Source organism: Bombina bombina, chromosome 4 (assembly GCF_027579735.1).
Source record: "Bombina bombina isolate aBomBom1 chromosome 4, aBomBom1.pri, whole genome shotgun sequence".
Taxonomy (NCBI): Eukaryota; Metazoa; Chordata; class Amphibia; order Anura; family Bombinatoridae; genus Bombina; species Bombina bombina.
In genome coordinates, this window is record NC_069502.1 from 285,004,935 (window position 1) to 285,020,157 (window position 15,223).

General features: G+C 39.4%; 1 protein-coding gene across 10 annotated transcripts in view; it reads left to right on the forward strand.

Moving 5' to 3' along the window:
- The window catches only part of LOC128656206 (glutathione hydrolase-like YwrD proenzyme), a 628,013-nt gene that overhangs the window by 543,300 nt on the left and 69,490 nt on the right, over positions 1-15,223 (forward strand). For all 10 annotated transcript variants that reach the window (XM_053709982.1, XM_053709989.1, XM_053709980.1 and 7 more), the window contains one exon: positions 12,038-12,208. In XM_053709982.1, coding sequence (XP_053565957.1) covers positions 12,038-12,208 — 171 coding nt within the window. The remainder of the gene's footprint in view (positions 1-12,037; positions 12,209-15,223) is intronic.

Below are 15,223 nucleotides of genomic sequence, written 5' to 3' on the forward strand. Positions count from 1 at the left end.
TACCTGTGTATACTTATCCTCTTCCTGAAACCAGCATCTCTACGGTGATACCTGTGTATGCTTATCCTCTTCCTGAAACCCAAGCATCTCTACGGTGATACCTGTGTATGCTTATCCTCTTCCTGAAACCAGCATCTCTAAGGGTGATACCTGTGTATACTTATCCTCTTCCTGAAACCAGCATCTCTATGTTGATACCTGTGTATGCTAGTCCTGTTCCTGAAACCAGCATCTCTATGGTGATACCTGTGTATGCTTATCCTCTTCCTGAAACCAGCACCTCTACGGTGATACCTATGTATGCTTATCCTCTTCCTGAAACCCAAGTATATCTACGGTGATACCTGTGTATGCTTATGCTCTTCCTGAAACCCAAGCATCTCTACGTTGATACCTGTGTATACTTATCCTCTTCCTGAAACCCAAGCATCTCTACGGTGATACCTGTGTATGGAGAAAATGGAGAAAAAATAATTGTTAGAAAAAAAATTGTGCAAACATAGCATATTCGCATTAGCAAACATAAAATATTTACAGTAAATACATAGTTAAAGACTTTATTATATATGAATATTGCATAAATATGTTTTATCATGTTTTCATCTTCTTAAAGGGACACTGAACCCAAAAAATTTTCTATTGTGATTCAGATAGAGCATACAATTTTAATCAACTTTCTAATTTACTCCTATTATCAAATTCTTTTCATTTTCTTGTTATCTTTATTTGAAATGCAAGAATGTAAGTTTAGATGCCGGCCCATTTTTGGTGAACACACTGTGTTGTTCTTACTGATTGGTGGGTAAATTCATCCACCGGTAAACAAGTGCTTTCCATTATTCTAAACCAAAAAAATAGCTTAGATGCCTTCTTTTTCAAATAAAGAAAGCAAGAGAACGAAGAAAAATTGATAATAGGAGTAAATTAGAAAGTTGTTTAAAATTGCATGCTCTATCTGAATCACGATAGTGTGTGTCCCTTTATTGGAAAAGGGCTCTAATGCACATATATATGTCTATATGAGTGTACATATATATTTATGTGTTTATATGTGGATATTTGTATGTCAATACATATACACACATATAAATACATTAATATATGTATACACATATATAGACATATATATATATATATATATATATATATATATATATATATATATATATATATACATACAAATACATCTTTAGCAATGTACTGTATATGTATGTATCTCTATGTAAAAGTCCATTGACGGCTTTTTTGTTTCTAACACCCGAGATCTCTGTTTCTATATCTGTACACACATTCTATCAATACAGATAACATTTTATTACACATAATACAGTACCTAAATATTAAAGGGACACTGAACCCAAATTTTTTCTTTCATGATTCAGATAGAGCATGCAATTTTAAGCAACTTTCTTATTTACTCCTATTATCAATTTTTCTTTGTTCGCTTGCTATCTTTATTTGAAAAAGAAGGCATCTAAGCTAAGGAGCCAGCACATTTTTGGTTCAGAACCATGGACAGCACTTGTTTATTAGTGCTGTCCAATCAGCAAGGACAACCCAGTTTGTTCACCAAAAATGGGCCGGCATCTAAACTTACATTCTTGCTTTTCAAATAAACATAACAAGAGAATGAAGAAAATTTGATAATAGGAGTAAATCAGAAAGTTTTAGCCTTTAACGCAACGTCAGTCCCGCAATCCAAAAAATTATGTTTTTCATGGGATTCCCATAGCGCTGCCATTACGAGTTGCACGGTGAGGCTAAAAAAACTTGCGTTACACCCTATAACATCAAGTTCCGTACCGCCATCTGAGAGCAGTAGTTATGAGTTTTACGCAACAAAACTGTTACATAAAACTCATAACTAAAGTGTTACAAAGTACACTAACACCCATAAACTGTCTATTAACCCATAAACCGAGGCCCTCTCGCATTGCAAACACTATATTAAACTTATTAACCCCTAATCTGCCACTCCCGACATCGCCGCCACTAATAACATTTATTAACCCCTATTCTGTCACTCCCCATCGTCACCACTATACTAAAGTTATTAACCCCTATTCCCCCCGCACCCCAACATTGCCCACACTATAATAAATATATTAAACCCTATTCCGCCGCTCCCTGACATCGCCGCTACTAAATAAAGTTATTAACCCCTAAACCTCTGGCCTCCCACATCACTACCACTAAATAAACCTATTAACCCCTAAACCAACAGTCCCCCACATTGCAACAACCTAAATTAAACTATATTAACCCCTAACCGTAACCCTAATCCTAAACCTAACCATAACCCTAAACCTAACACCCCCTAACTTTAACATAATTAAAATAGAGCTGAATTAAAGTTACAATTATTAACTAAATAATACCTATTTAAAACTAAATACATACTTACCTGTGAAATAAAACCTAAGCTAGCTACAATATAACTAATAGTTATATTGTAGCTAGCTTAGGTTTTATTTTTATTTCACAGGTAAGTTTGTATTTATTTTAACTAGGTAGATTCGAATCAGCCTTGCATTTAAATCTTCAGTGTGCGGCGGACGATTGCATGAAGAGGACCTCCACGTCGGATCGATGGACTTCCGCCTTGGACCTCCGCGCATCAACCGCTTCACCTCCGCAGGGATGATGAAGATCGAGCCACCGTGATGAAGATTGTTTAAGCGGGACTTAGAAAAAGAGCTGATTTCTTTAGGGCAATGCCCTACAAAAGGCCCTTTTAAGGGCTATTGGTAGTTTATTATAGATTAGGGTTTTTTATTTTGGGGTGTGTTTTATTTAAAATGGGTATTAAAATAGGAATAATTGTTATTATTTTGGATAATTTGTTAATTTGTGTAATGTTTTTTTTTTTTTCGTTTTGGGGTGTGTTTTTTAGAATAGCCATTTTTTATTTTTAATGGGCAGCAAAAGAGCTGAATGCCCTTTTAAGGGCAATGCCCATACAATTGCCCTTTTCAGGGCAATGGGTAGATTAGGTTTTACTTCATTTTTCTTTTGTGGGTTTGGGGGGTGGGGGTGTGTATACTGTTAGGGGGTGTATGTTTTTCTTTTGTAGAAAAAGAGCTGATTTCTTTAGGGCAATGCCCTACAAAAGGCCCTTTTAAGGGCCCTTAGTAGTTTATTATAGATTAGGGTTTTTTATTTTTATTTTTAAACAGGGTACTAGAATATGAATAATTTTTATTGTTTGGATAATTTAGTTTGTTATTTTTTGTAATGGTAGTTTTTTTTATTTTTTGTAATTTTAGCGTTTTTTATTTTTTGTAATGGTAGGTTTTAGTGTAAGGCAGCTTAGGCTTTATTTCACAGGTAAGTTTGTATTTATTGTAACTAGGTAATTAGTAAATAGTTAATAACTAACTATTTAATAACTAGTCTACCTATTTAAAATAAATACAAACTTACCTGTGAAATAAAAATAAAACCTAAGCTAGCTACAATATAACTATTAGTTATATTGTAGCTAGCTTAGGTTTATTTCACAGGTAAGTATGTATTTAGTTTTAAAGGGACAGTCTACCATAGAATTGTTATTGTTTTAAAAGATAGATAATCCCTTTTTCTTCTGTTAAGTGTGATCAGTCCACGGGTCATCATTACTTCTGGGATATTAACTGCTCCCCTACAGGAAGTGCAAGAGGATTCACCCAGCAGAGCTGCATATAGCTCCTCCCCTCTACGTCACTCCCAGTCATTCTCTTGCACCCAGCAACTAGATAGGTCGTGTGAGAGGACTATGGTGATTATACTTAGTTTTATATCTTCAATCAAAAGTTTGTTATTTTAAAATAGCACCGGAGTGTGTTATTACCTCTCTGGCAGAGTTTGAGGAAGAATCTACCAGAGTTTTGCTATGATTTTAGCCGGAGTAGTTAAGATCATATTGCTGTTCTCGGCCATCTGAGGAGTGAGGTAAACTTCAGATCAGGGGACAGCGGGCAGATGAATCTGCATAGAGGTATGTAGCAGCTTATTATTTTCTGACAATGGAATTGATGAGAAAATCCTGCCATACCGATATAATGTCATGTATGTATACTTTACACTTCAGTATTCTGGGAGAATGGTACTTCCCAAGAATTACACTGTAAGAAAGACATAAAGCTGTTTAATAACTAGAGATTATGTTTAACGTTTTTGCTGGAATGTAAAATCGTTTTCATTTACTGAGGTACTGAGTGAATAAATGTTTGGGCACTATTTTTCCACTTGGCAGTTGCTTAAATCTGTTTTTTTCTGTCAGTTTCTGTTCTCCCTCACTGCTGTGTGTGTGGGGGAGGGGCGCTTTTACTATGCATCAAATATTTCAGTCAGCAACTCATTGTATTCCCTGTATGATCCGGTTCATCACTACAGAGCTCAGGGGTCTTCAAAACTTATTTTGAGGGAGGTAATTTCTCTCAGCAGAGCTGTGAGAATTATAGTTTGACTGAGATAAAAACGTTTATTCTGTAATTTGTTTCCTGCTTTCAGAAATTGTTATCTTTGCTAATGGGATTAAACCTTTGCTAAAGTTGTGTTGTTTACAAGGATTGAGGCTATAACTGTTTCAATTTATTAATTTTTAACTGTCATAGATCTTCTGTGCTTCTTAAAGGCACAGTACGTTTTAATATTATTCTATTTGAATTGTATTTCCAAGTTGCAAGTTTATTTGCTAGTGTGTTAAACATGTCTGATTCAGAAGATGATACCTGTGTCATTTGTTGCAATGCCAAAGTGGAGCCCAATAGAAATTTATGTACTAACTGTATTGATGCTACTTTAAATAAAAATCAATCTGTACAAATTGAACAAATTTCACCAAACAACGAGGGGAGAGTTATGCCGACTAACTCGCCTCACGTGTCAGTACCTACATCTCCCGCTCAGAGGGAGGTGCGTGATATTGTAGCGCCGAGTACAGCTGGGCGGCCATTACAAATCACATTACAGGATATGGCTACTGTTATGACTGAAGTTTTGGCTAAATTACCAGAACTAAGAGGTAAGCGTGATCACTCTGGGGTGAGAACAGAGTGCGCTGATAATATTAGGGCCATGTCAGACACTGCGTCACAGGTGGCAGAACATGAGGACGGAGAACTTCATTCTGTGGGTGACGGTTCTGATCCAAACAGACTGGATTCAGATATTTCAAATTTTAAATTTAAACTGGAAAACCTCCGTGTATTACTAGGGGAGGTGTTAGCGGCTCTGAATGATTGTAACACAGTTGCAATACCAGAGAAAATGTGTAGGTTGGATAAATATTTTGCGGTACCGACGAGTACTGAGGTTTTTCCTATACCTAAGAGACTTACTGAAATTGTTACTAAGGAGTGGGATAGACCCGGTGTGCCGTTCTCACCCCCTCCGATATTTAGAAAAATGTTTCCAATAGACGCCACCACAAGGGATTTATGGCAAACGGTCTCTAAGGTGGAGGGAGCAGTTTCTACTTTAGCTAAGCGTACCACTATCCCGGTGGAGGATAGCTGTGCTTTTTCAGATCCAATGGATAAAAAGTTAGAGGGTTACCTTAAGAAAATGTTTGTTCAAGGTTTTATATTGCAACCCCTTGCATGCATTGCGCCGATCACGGCTGCAGCAGCATTCTGGATTGAGTCTCTGGAAGAGAACATTGGTTCAGCTACTCTGGACGACATTACGGACAGGCTTAGAGTCCTTAAACTAGCTAATTCATTCATTTCGGAGGCCGTAGTACATCTTACTAAACTTACGGCGAAGAATTCAGGATTCGCCATTCAGGCACGCAGGGCGCTGTGGCTAAAATCCTGGTCAGCTGATGTTACTTCTAAGTCTAAATTGCTTAATATACCTTTCAAAGGGCAGACCTTATTCGGGCCCGGGTTGAAAGAGATTATCGCTGACATTACAGGAGGTAAAGGCCATGCCCTGCCTCAGGACAAAGCCAAAGCCAAGGCTAGACAGTCTAATTTTCGTTCCTTTCGTAATTTCAAAGCAGGAGCAGCATCAACTTCCTCTGCACCAAAACAGGAAGGAGCCGTTGCTCGCTACAGACAAGGCTGGAAACCTAACCAGTCCTGGAACAAGGGCAAGCAGACTAGGAAACCTGCTGCTGCCCCCAAAACAGTATGAATTGAGGGCCCCCGATCCGGGATCGGATCTAGTGGGGGGCAGACTTTCTCTCTTCGCCCAGGCTTGGGCAAGAGATGTTCAGGATCCCTGGGCGCTAGAGATAATATCTCAGGGATACCTTCTGGACTTCAAATACTCTCCTCCAAGAGAGAGATTTCATCTGTCAAGATTGTCAACAATCCAGACAAAGAAAGAGGCTTTTCTACGCTGCGTACAAGAGCTCTTGTTAATGGGAGTAATCCATCCAGTTCCACGATCGGAGCAGGGACAGGGGTTTTACTCAAATCTGTTTGTGGTTCCCAAAAAAGAGGGAACTTTCAGACCAATCCTGGACTTAAAGATCCTAAACGAATTCCTAAGAGTTCCATCGTTCAAGATGGAGACTATTCGGACAATTTTACCTATGATCCAAGAGGGTCAGTACATGACCACTGTAGATTTAAAAGATGCTTACCTGCACATACCGATTCACAAAGATCATTACCGGTACCTAAGGTTTGCCTTCCTAGACAGGCATTACCAGTTTGTGGCTCTTCCATTCGGATTGGCTACAGCGCCAAGAATCTTCACAAAGGTTCTGGGTGCTCTTCTGGCGGTACTAAGACCGCGGGGAATCTCGGTAGCTCCATACCTAGACGACATTCTGATACAAGCTTCAAGCTTTCAAACTGCCAAATCTCATACAGAGTTAGTGCTGGCATTTCTAAGGTCACATGGATGGAAGGTGAACGAAAAGAAAAGTTCACTCGTTCCACTCACAAGAGTTCCCTTCCTGGGGACTCTTATAGATTCTGTAGAAATGAAGATTTACCTGACAGGGGACAGGCTAACAAGACTTCAAAGTGCTTGCCGCACTCTTCATTCCATTCAACACCCGTCAGTGGCTCAATGTATGGAGGTAATCGGCTTAATGGTAGCGGCAATGGACATAGTACCCTTTGCACGCTTACACCTCAGACCACTGCAACTGTGCATGCTAGGTCAGTGGAATGGGGATTACTCAGACTTATCCCCTTCTCTGAATCTGGATCAAGAGACCAGAAATTCTCTTCTATGGTGGCTTTCTCGGCCACACCTGTCCAGGGGGATGCCATTCAGCAGACCAGACTGGACAATTGTAACAACAGACGCCAGCCTTCTAGGTTGGGGTGCCGTCTGGAATTCCCTGAAGGCTCAGGGACTATGGAGTCAGGAGGAGAGTCTCCTGCCAATAAACATTCTGGAATTGAGAGCAGTTCTCAATGCCCTCCTGGCTTGGCCCCAGTTGACAACTCGGGGGTTCATCAGGTTTCAGTCGGACAACATCACGACTGTAGCTTACATCAACCATCAGGGAGGGACAAGAAGCTCCCTAGCTATGATGGAAGTATCAAAGATAATTCGCTGGGCAGAGTCTCACTCTTGCCACCTGTCAGCAATCCACATCCCGGGAGTGGAGAACTGGGAGGCGGATTTCTTAAGTCGTCAGACTTTTCATCCGGGGGAGTGGGAACTTCATCCGGAGGTCTTTGCCCAAATACTTCGACGTTGGGGCAAACCAGAGATAGATCTCATGGCGTCTCGACAGAACGCCAAGCTTCCTCGTTACGGGTCCAGATCCAGGGATCCAGGAGCAGTCCTGATAGATGCTCTGACAGCACCTTGGGACTTCAGGATGGCTTACGTTTTTCCACCCTTCCCGTTGCTTCCTCGATTGATAGCCAGAATCAAACAAGAGAGAGCATCAGTGATTCTAATAGCACCTGCGTGGCCACGCAGGACTTGGTATGCAGACCTGGTGGACATGTCATCCTGTCCGCCTTGGTCTCTACCTCTGAAACAGGACCTTCTGATACAGGGTCCCTTCAAACATCAAAATCTAACTTCTCTGAAGCTGACTGCTTGGAAATTGAACGCTTGATTTTATCAAGACGTGGGTTTTCTGAGTCAGTTATTAATACCTTAATACAGGCTAGGAAACCTGTTACCAGAAAGATTTACGATAAGATATGGCGTAAATACCTACATTGGTGTGAATCCAAAGGTTACTCTTGGAGTAAGGTTAGGATTCCTAGGATATTGTCTTTTCTACAAGAAGGTTTAGAAAAGGGTTTATCTGCTAGTTCATTAAAGGGACAGATCTCAGCTCTGTCCATTCTGTTACACAAACGTCTGTCAGAAGTTCCTGACGTCCAGGCTTTTTGTCAGGCTTTGGCCAGGATTAAGCCTGTGTTTAAAACTGTTGCTCCACCATGGAGTTTAAACCTTGTTCTTAATGTTTTACAGGGCGTTCCGTTTGAACCCCTTCATTCCATTGATATAAAGTTGTTATCTTGGAAAGTTCTATTTTTAATGGCTATTTCCTCGGCTCGAAGAGTCTCTGAATTATCAGCCTTACATTGTGATTCTCCTTATTTGATTTTTCATTCGGATAAGGTAGTCCTGCGTACTAAACCTGGGTTCTTACCTAAGGTAGTTACTAACAGGAATATCAATCAAGAGATTGTTGTTCCTTCTTTATGCCCAAATCCTTCTTCAAAGAAGGAACGTCTACTGCACAACCTGGATGTAGTCCGGGCTCTAAAATTTTACTTGCAGGCAACTAAGGAATTCCGACAAACGTCTTCTCTGTTTGTCATTTACTCTGGGCAGAGGAGAGGTCAAAAAGCTTCCGCTACCTCTCTTTCTTTTTGGCTTCGTAGCATAATTCGTTTAGCTTATGAGACTGCTGGACAGCAGCCCCCTGAAAGAATTACAGCTCATTCTACTAGAGCTGTGGCTTCCACTTGGGCCTTCAAGAATGAGGCCTCTGTTGAACAGATTTGCAAGGCTGCAACTTGGTCTTCGCTTCATACTTTTTCCAAATTTTACAAATTTGACACCTTTGCTTCATCGGAGGCTATTTTTGGGAGAAAGGTTCTTCAGGCAGTGGTTCCTTCTGTATAAAGAGCCTGCCTATCCCTCCCGTCATCCGTGTACTTTTGCTTTGGTATTGGTATCCCAGAAGTAATGATGACCCGTGGACTGATCACACTTAACAGAAGAAAACATAATTTATGCTTACCTGATAAATTCCTTTCTTCTGTAGTGTGATCAGTCCACGGCCCGCCCTGTTTTTAAGGCAGGTAAATATTTTTTAATTTATACTCCAGTCACCACTTCACCCTTGGCTTTTCCTTTCTCGTTGGTCCTTGGTCGAATGACTGGGAGTGACGTAGAGGGGAGGAGCTATATGCAGCTCTGCTGGGTGAATCCTCTTGCACTTCCTGTAGGGGAGCAGTTAATATCCCAGAAGTAATGATGACCCGTGGACTGATCACACTACAGAAGAAAGGAATTTATCAGGTAAGCATAAATTATGTTATTACCCATTCCCCAGTTTTGCATAACCAACACAGTTATATTAACACACTTTTTACCTCTTTGATTACCTTGTATCTAGGATCCTTCTTCCAGCCCCCTGATCACCTGACTGTGACTGTTTATTATCTATTGTCTTCCATTTAGCATTGTTTTGTGCTAAATCTTAAATAACCCCCTGTGCCTGAACACAGTGTTATCTATATGGCCCACGTGTACTTTCTGTCTCTTTGTGTTGAAAAGAGATTTAAAAAGCATGTGATTAGAGGCAGCCCTCAATGGCTTAGAAATTAGCATATGAGCCTACCTAGGTTTAGTTTAAACTAAGAACACCAAGAGAAAAAATAAAATTTGATGATAAAAGTAAATTGGAAAGTTGATTAAAATTAAAAGTCCTATCTGAATAATGAAAGTTTAATGTATACTAGACTGTCCCTTTAAATAGGTATTATTTAGGTAATAATTGTAACTTTAATTTAGCTCTATTTTAATTATGTTAAAGTTAGGGGGTGTTAGGGTTAGGTTTAGGGGTTAATAGTTTAATTTAGGTTTTTGCAATGTGGGGGGCTGGTGGTTTAGGGGTTAATAGGTTTATTTAGTGGTAGTGATGTGGGAGGCCAGAAGTTTAGGGGTTAATAGCTTTATTTAGTGACGGCGATGTCGGGGAGCGGCTGAATAGGGGTTAATATCTTTATTATAGTGTGGGCGATGTTGGGGTGCGGGGGAATAGGGGTTAATAACTTTAGTATAATGTCGGCGGTATCAGGAGAGGCAGATTAAGGGTTAATAGATATATTTTGGTGTCGGCGATGTCGGGAACAGCAGATTAGGGGTTAATACGTTTATGTAGGTGTCGGCTATGTCGGGGGCAGCAGATTAGGGGTATTTAGACGTGGGGTTTATGTTAGAGTGTTAGGTTTAAACATAACCTTTTTTTCCCCCATAGACATCAATGGTGTTGCGTTACAGAGATTTTTTATTTTGCGCTTCAGGTGTTAGTTTTTTTTTAACACTTTCTCCCCATTGATGTCTATGGGGAGAGCGTGCACAAGCACGTCAAAGCTGCGTTTGTATTTTGTGTGGCATGGAGCTCATCACCACCATATCGCAAGCACAAGCCGGCTTTTCAAAAATATATATTATCAATCTCCTTGACGCGTCTGGGACCCCATCATCTATTATATGAAGCAGGGCACACAAGGGAGAGAAAGTTAAAACAATACCGAGAGCCCAAGAGGGACAATATGTCCTGCCACAAGGGAGCAAGTTTCAGGCATTCCCACCAGATATGTAGATCAGATCCTATTTCACAGCAAAGTCTCCAACATTGGGGTGATGACATCGGGAACATTTTAGTAAGTCTCATGGGCGTTCTATGCCATATCAGCAATAGTTTAATGTAGACTTCTAATATTGTAATACTGTGTAAAGTCTTCTTTGTCAGGAGTATAGCCCTATTTTTTAGATTTTTCAATATTTTATATTTAATAAATACATAAAGCACCTTAATATAACTCATGTCAGGTTAGCACACATAAATAATTTCTGTAACCCTGTTGGGTTTAGGTGCACAATTTTAACTTTCAACTTGTAATATGAGCACAAACCCACACGCGCAAAAACTTTACTTATGGCGGTGTTGCTGCTTGAATGAAAGTGCTAAATAGCGCGACACTTGTAATCTAGCCCACTCTATTGAGTTCAACCTTCTTAGTACCTAAATGTGAAATATTTAATAATCAAAAATAAGTTGCTAGATTTTCTGTACAAAATATTTGTATTCATCTCAAGTAATGCTTTTTTCTTCAACCTAAAGTCACCTAAATTATGCATGCAGTATAACAGGAAAATATGTCTTTAGTATACTCTGGGTAAGCATGCAAACTATAAGAGAAAAATGCTTCTCATTCTTTTAGCAGGGGTTTCCGCACACTATTACCCAGAAGCATAATATACTCAGACAGTGTAAAAGTAAGACACAGCAACTAGTTTATTCAATATTGATGGTGACGCCGAATGTGCAGAGAGCAGGTTTTTCCCTTTACTAATATCAATATTCAAAAATTTTTATTTCCAAACACTGCACTTATGAAATGAACATTTATTTTTTGTATTTTAGTTGTTTAAACGTTTTAAAATGTGCTCTCAGCTATATTCCTTCTATTAAAACAGAAAACAATCATGTTTATTACAATATGAACTTTCCAAGTGCATAAACTATAAAATAAAAAACTGTTCTGCACACCCAAATTGATTTTCAGGAGGCCGGCGCTGTTAAAAACGATGTTTTCTGGTGGAATGGAATACCAGCATCCCAGTGCATAGATGGCATTTATGCAGTGTGAAGACACTAAAAGACCTCAAATAGGTTCTGGCAGCACAGTGCCAGTCCTGAGCCTATGATTGATGATTATGCACATAGGCTTCCCCTGAATGGCCTGGTCACTGTTCTGCTCTCTATACATGAGTACATGGGTACCCTCACTATTTGTAGTAGTAAACAAAAACTCAATATCTGAATTATAAGCCCTTTATATTGCTTTCATTTTGTATTATAATGTTTTAACATTTGTTTCAGAACCGAGGAAACAGTTTCTCACTAGCTCCTGGTCATCCAAACTGTCTGGGACCTGGCAAACGTCCCTTTCACACCATCATCCCTGCTATGGTGACATCATCAGATACACAGGACCTGTTGTGTTCCTTTGGAGTTATGGGAGGTTCCATGCAACCCCAAGGACATGTCCAGGTAATGTGAATGGTGTAGTGCCAGCTCTATAAAGGGACCCATTGGGACCACAGGACCTAAGTAACATTTGTCAGGCAGTAGTGGCTCTAGAAAGGGGCTAATAAAGTTGGAGACAAAGTTTTCACACATAATAATATATACAGCCCTTCACAACTTAACAGGGGTACTACATGTGCACCATATGGAAATTATATTCAAGCTAATATTTCTCTTTAAAAATCTGTCTCTGATGGGGTCCATCAGTGGGTTGTCAGTCACCATGCTCTCTGGTGAAACTTCAATCTGCTAAAGTTTAAAATTTGAGACTGCTGACTATGGTTAGGTTTATATTTTAGTGGTTTTATTCTTGAACAATGTATGGAGCCTGTCCTTTAATTATTTGATAAAGTGCTGTAAACACATTATTACTTGAGTGTCCCTTTAAATAGACAGTCTAGACCCAATACTCCTTTGTTACATACAAGACAAGCATCTTGCAACAGGTTCCACATCTATAAGCTTGTAAGAAGTACATGAAACAAGGGACAGTCAAGTCAAAATTAAACTTTCATGGTTTAGGTAGGGCATGCATTTTTAAACAACTTTCCAATTTACTTTTATATTCAAATTTGCTTTGTTCCCTTGGTATTCTTTGTTGAAAGCTAAACCTAGGTAGGATCATAAACTAATTTCTAAACCATTGAAGGCAGCCTCTAACCTCAGTACATTTTGACAGTTTTCACATTTAGACAGTGCTAGTTCATGTGTGAAATATAGATAACATTGTGCTTATTTATGAGTCAGTACTGATTGGCTAAAATGCAAGTCTGTCAAAAGAACTGAGAAAAGGGGGCAGTCTGCAGACACTTAGATACAAGGTAATCACAGAGGTAAAAAGTGTATTAATATAAGTGTTGGTTATGCCAAACTGGGGAATGGTTAATAAAGGGATTATCTATCTTTTTAAACAATAAAATGGTGTCTAAGCTCCTCCCCAAGCTTTCTTCTTGTTTTCTTCTATAACAGTTAAGCAGTGAACATTTAATATTTTTCAGTTAGCTAGTTCAAACTGGACATGCACAAATCAGCATATGAGAGTAGGAAAACATATTTAAAGGGACAGTATACTATAAAATTGTTTTTCCCTTAATGTGTTTCCAATTACTTTTTTTAACAGCTGCAGAGTATAAAATGTATGAGATTTGTTTTTTTAAGCCTTACTTGTGTATGTGAATTAGCTAAATTTTGTGTTTCGAAGCAACAACCTAATAAAATAGGTTGAGCTTGTAGGTATAATCAGATCTCATTACTGTATCACATTGTGTACATATACATGTTTGTTTATCTTATATTTGTCCATAAACCAATCACCAATACTTGGAGAGAACAATGGAAAATTAACATTGTATTACCTTATCTCTTCTATAACCCACTGGAAGTGTATTTTCTGCTGGCTGTGTTAACACAGCTTGGCCTTGAGGCCACAAAATTTCAGAATGGGTGGGGATACCACAGGTTTAATAAACTATTTCAAATGCCAATAAAAGGGTATTGGAAATACTTGTAAACAATTTAATACACTCCAGCAGGTAAAGTGTATCATTGGGAACAAATTAAAGGGGAGAACATTTTTAAGTAAACTGTCCCTTTAAGAGTTGATCGTGATTGGAGAAACTTAACATACCAAAATATACATGCAATCGGTGGGTGGAGCTTGGCATCCATTTCTGCCTCCTAATGAACAATGAATATTTAAATATTTCATGTACTTACAAGCTTATATATGTGGGACCAGTTGCCAGGATGCTTCTCTGGAATATAAAAATAGGCAATAAAAAATTATGTATTAGGTCTAAACTGCCCCTTTAAGGTCTGTGAAATTCCTTGTGTCATGTTAACACAACCACATAATGATAACATACAATTGCAACTTGTTTCTGTGGTCGCCACAAAATACAATTTGTGAGGGCATTTCAGTGCCTTTTTCTTCTATAAGATACGACGAGTCCACGGATTCATCCTTTACTTGTGGGATATTATCCTCCTGCTAACAGGAAGTGGCAAAGAGCACCACAGCAGAGCTGTCTATATAGCTCCTCCCTTGACTCCACCCCCCAGTCATTCTCTTTGCCTACTCTAAGTAATAGGAAGGGTAAAGTGAAAGAGGTGATAAAATGTTAGTTTTTATTTTCTTCAAGGGAGATTTCATCTTTCACGTTTGTCTGTAAACCAGACAAAAAGAGAGGCGTTCTTACGCTGTGTAGAAGACCTATATACCATGGGAGTAATCTGCCCAGTTCCAAAAAATAGAACAGGGGCAGGGGTTTTACTAAAATCTGTTCGTGGTTCCCAAAAAAGAGGGAACTTTCAGACCGATTTTAGATCTCAAGATTCTAAACAAATTTCTCAGAGTCCCATCCTTAAAGATGGAGACTATTCGAACAATTTTACCAATGATCCAGGAGGGTCAATATATGACCACCGTGGATTTGAAGGATGCGTATCTTCACATTCCTATCCACAAAGGTCATCACCAGTTCCTCAGGTTTGCCTTCCTGGACAAACATTACCAGTTTGTGGCCCTTCCTTTCGGGTTGGCCACAGCTCCCAGAATTTTCACAAAGGTGCTAGGGTCCCTTCTGGTGGTGCTAAGGCCGCGGGGCATAGCAGTGGCGCCCTATCTGGACGATATCTTGATTCAGGCGTCAACTTACCATTTAGCCAAATCTCACACGAACATTGTGTTGGCTTTTCTAAGATCTCACGGGTGGAAGGTGAACATAAAAAAGAGTTCACTTGTTCCTCTAACAAGAGTTCCATTCCTAGGAACTCTGATAGACTCGGTAGACATGAAGATTTTTCTGACGGAGGTCAGAAAATCAAAAATCTTAACTACTTGCCAAGTACTTCGTTCCATTCTTCGGCCGTCAGTGGCTCGGTGTATGGAGTTAATTGGGCTAATGGTAGCGGCAATGGACATAGTTCCGTTTGCTCGCTTACATCTCAGACTACTGCAACTGTGCATGCTCAGACAGT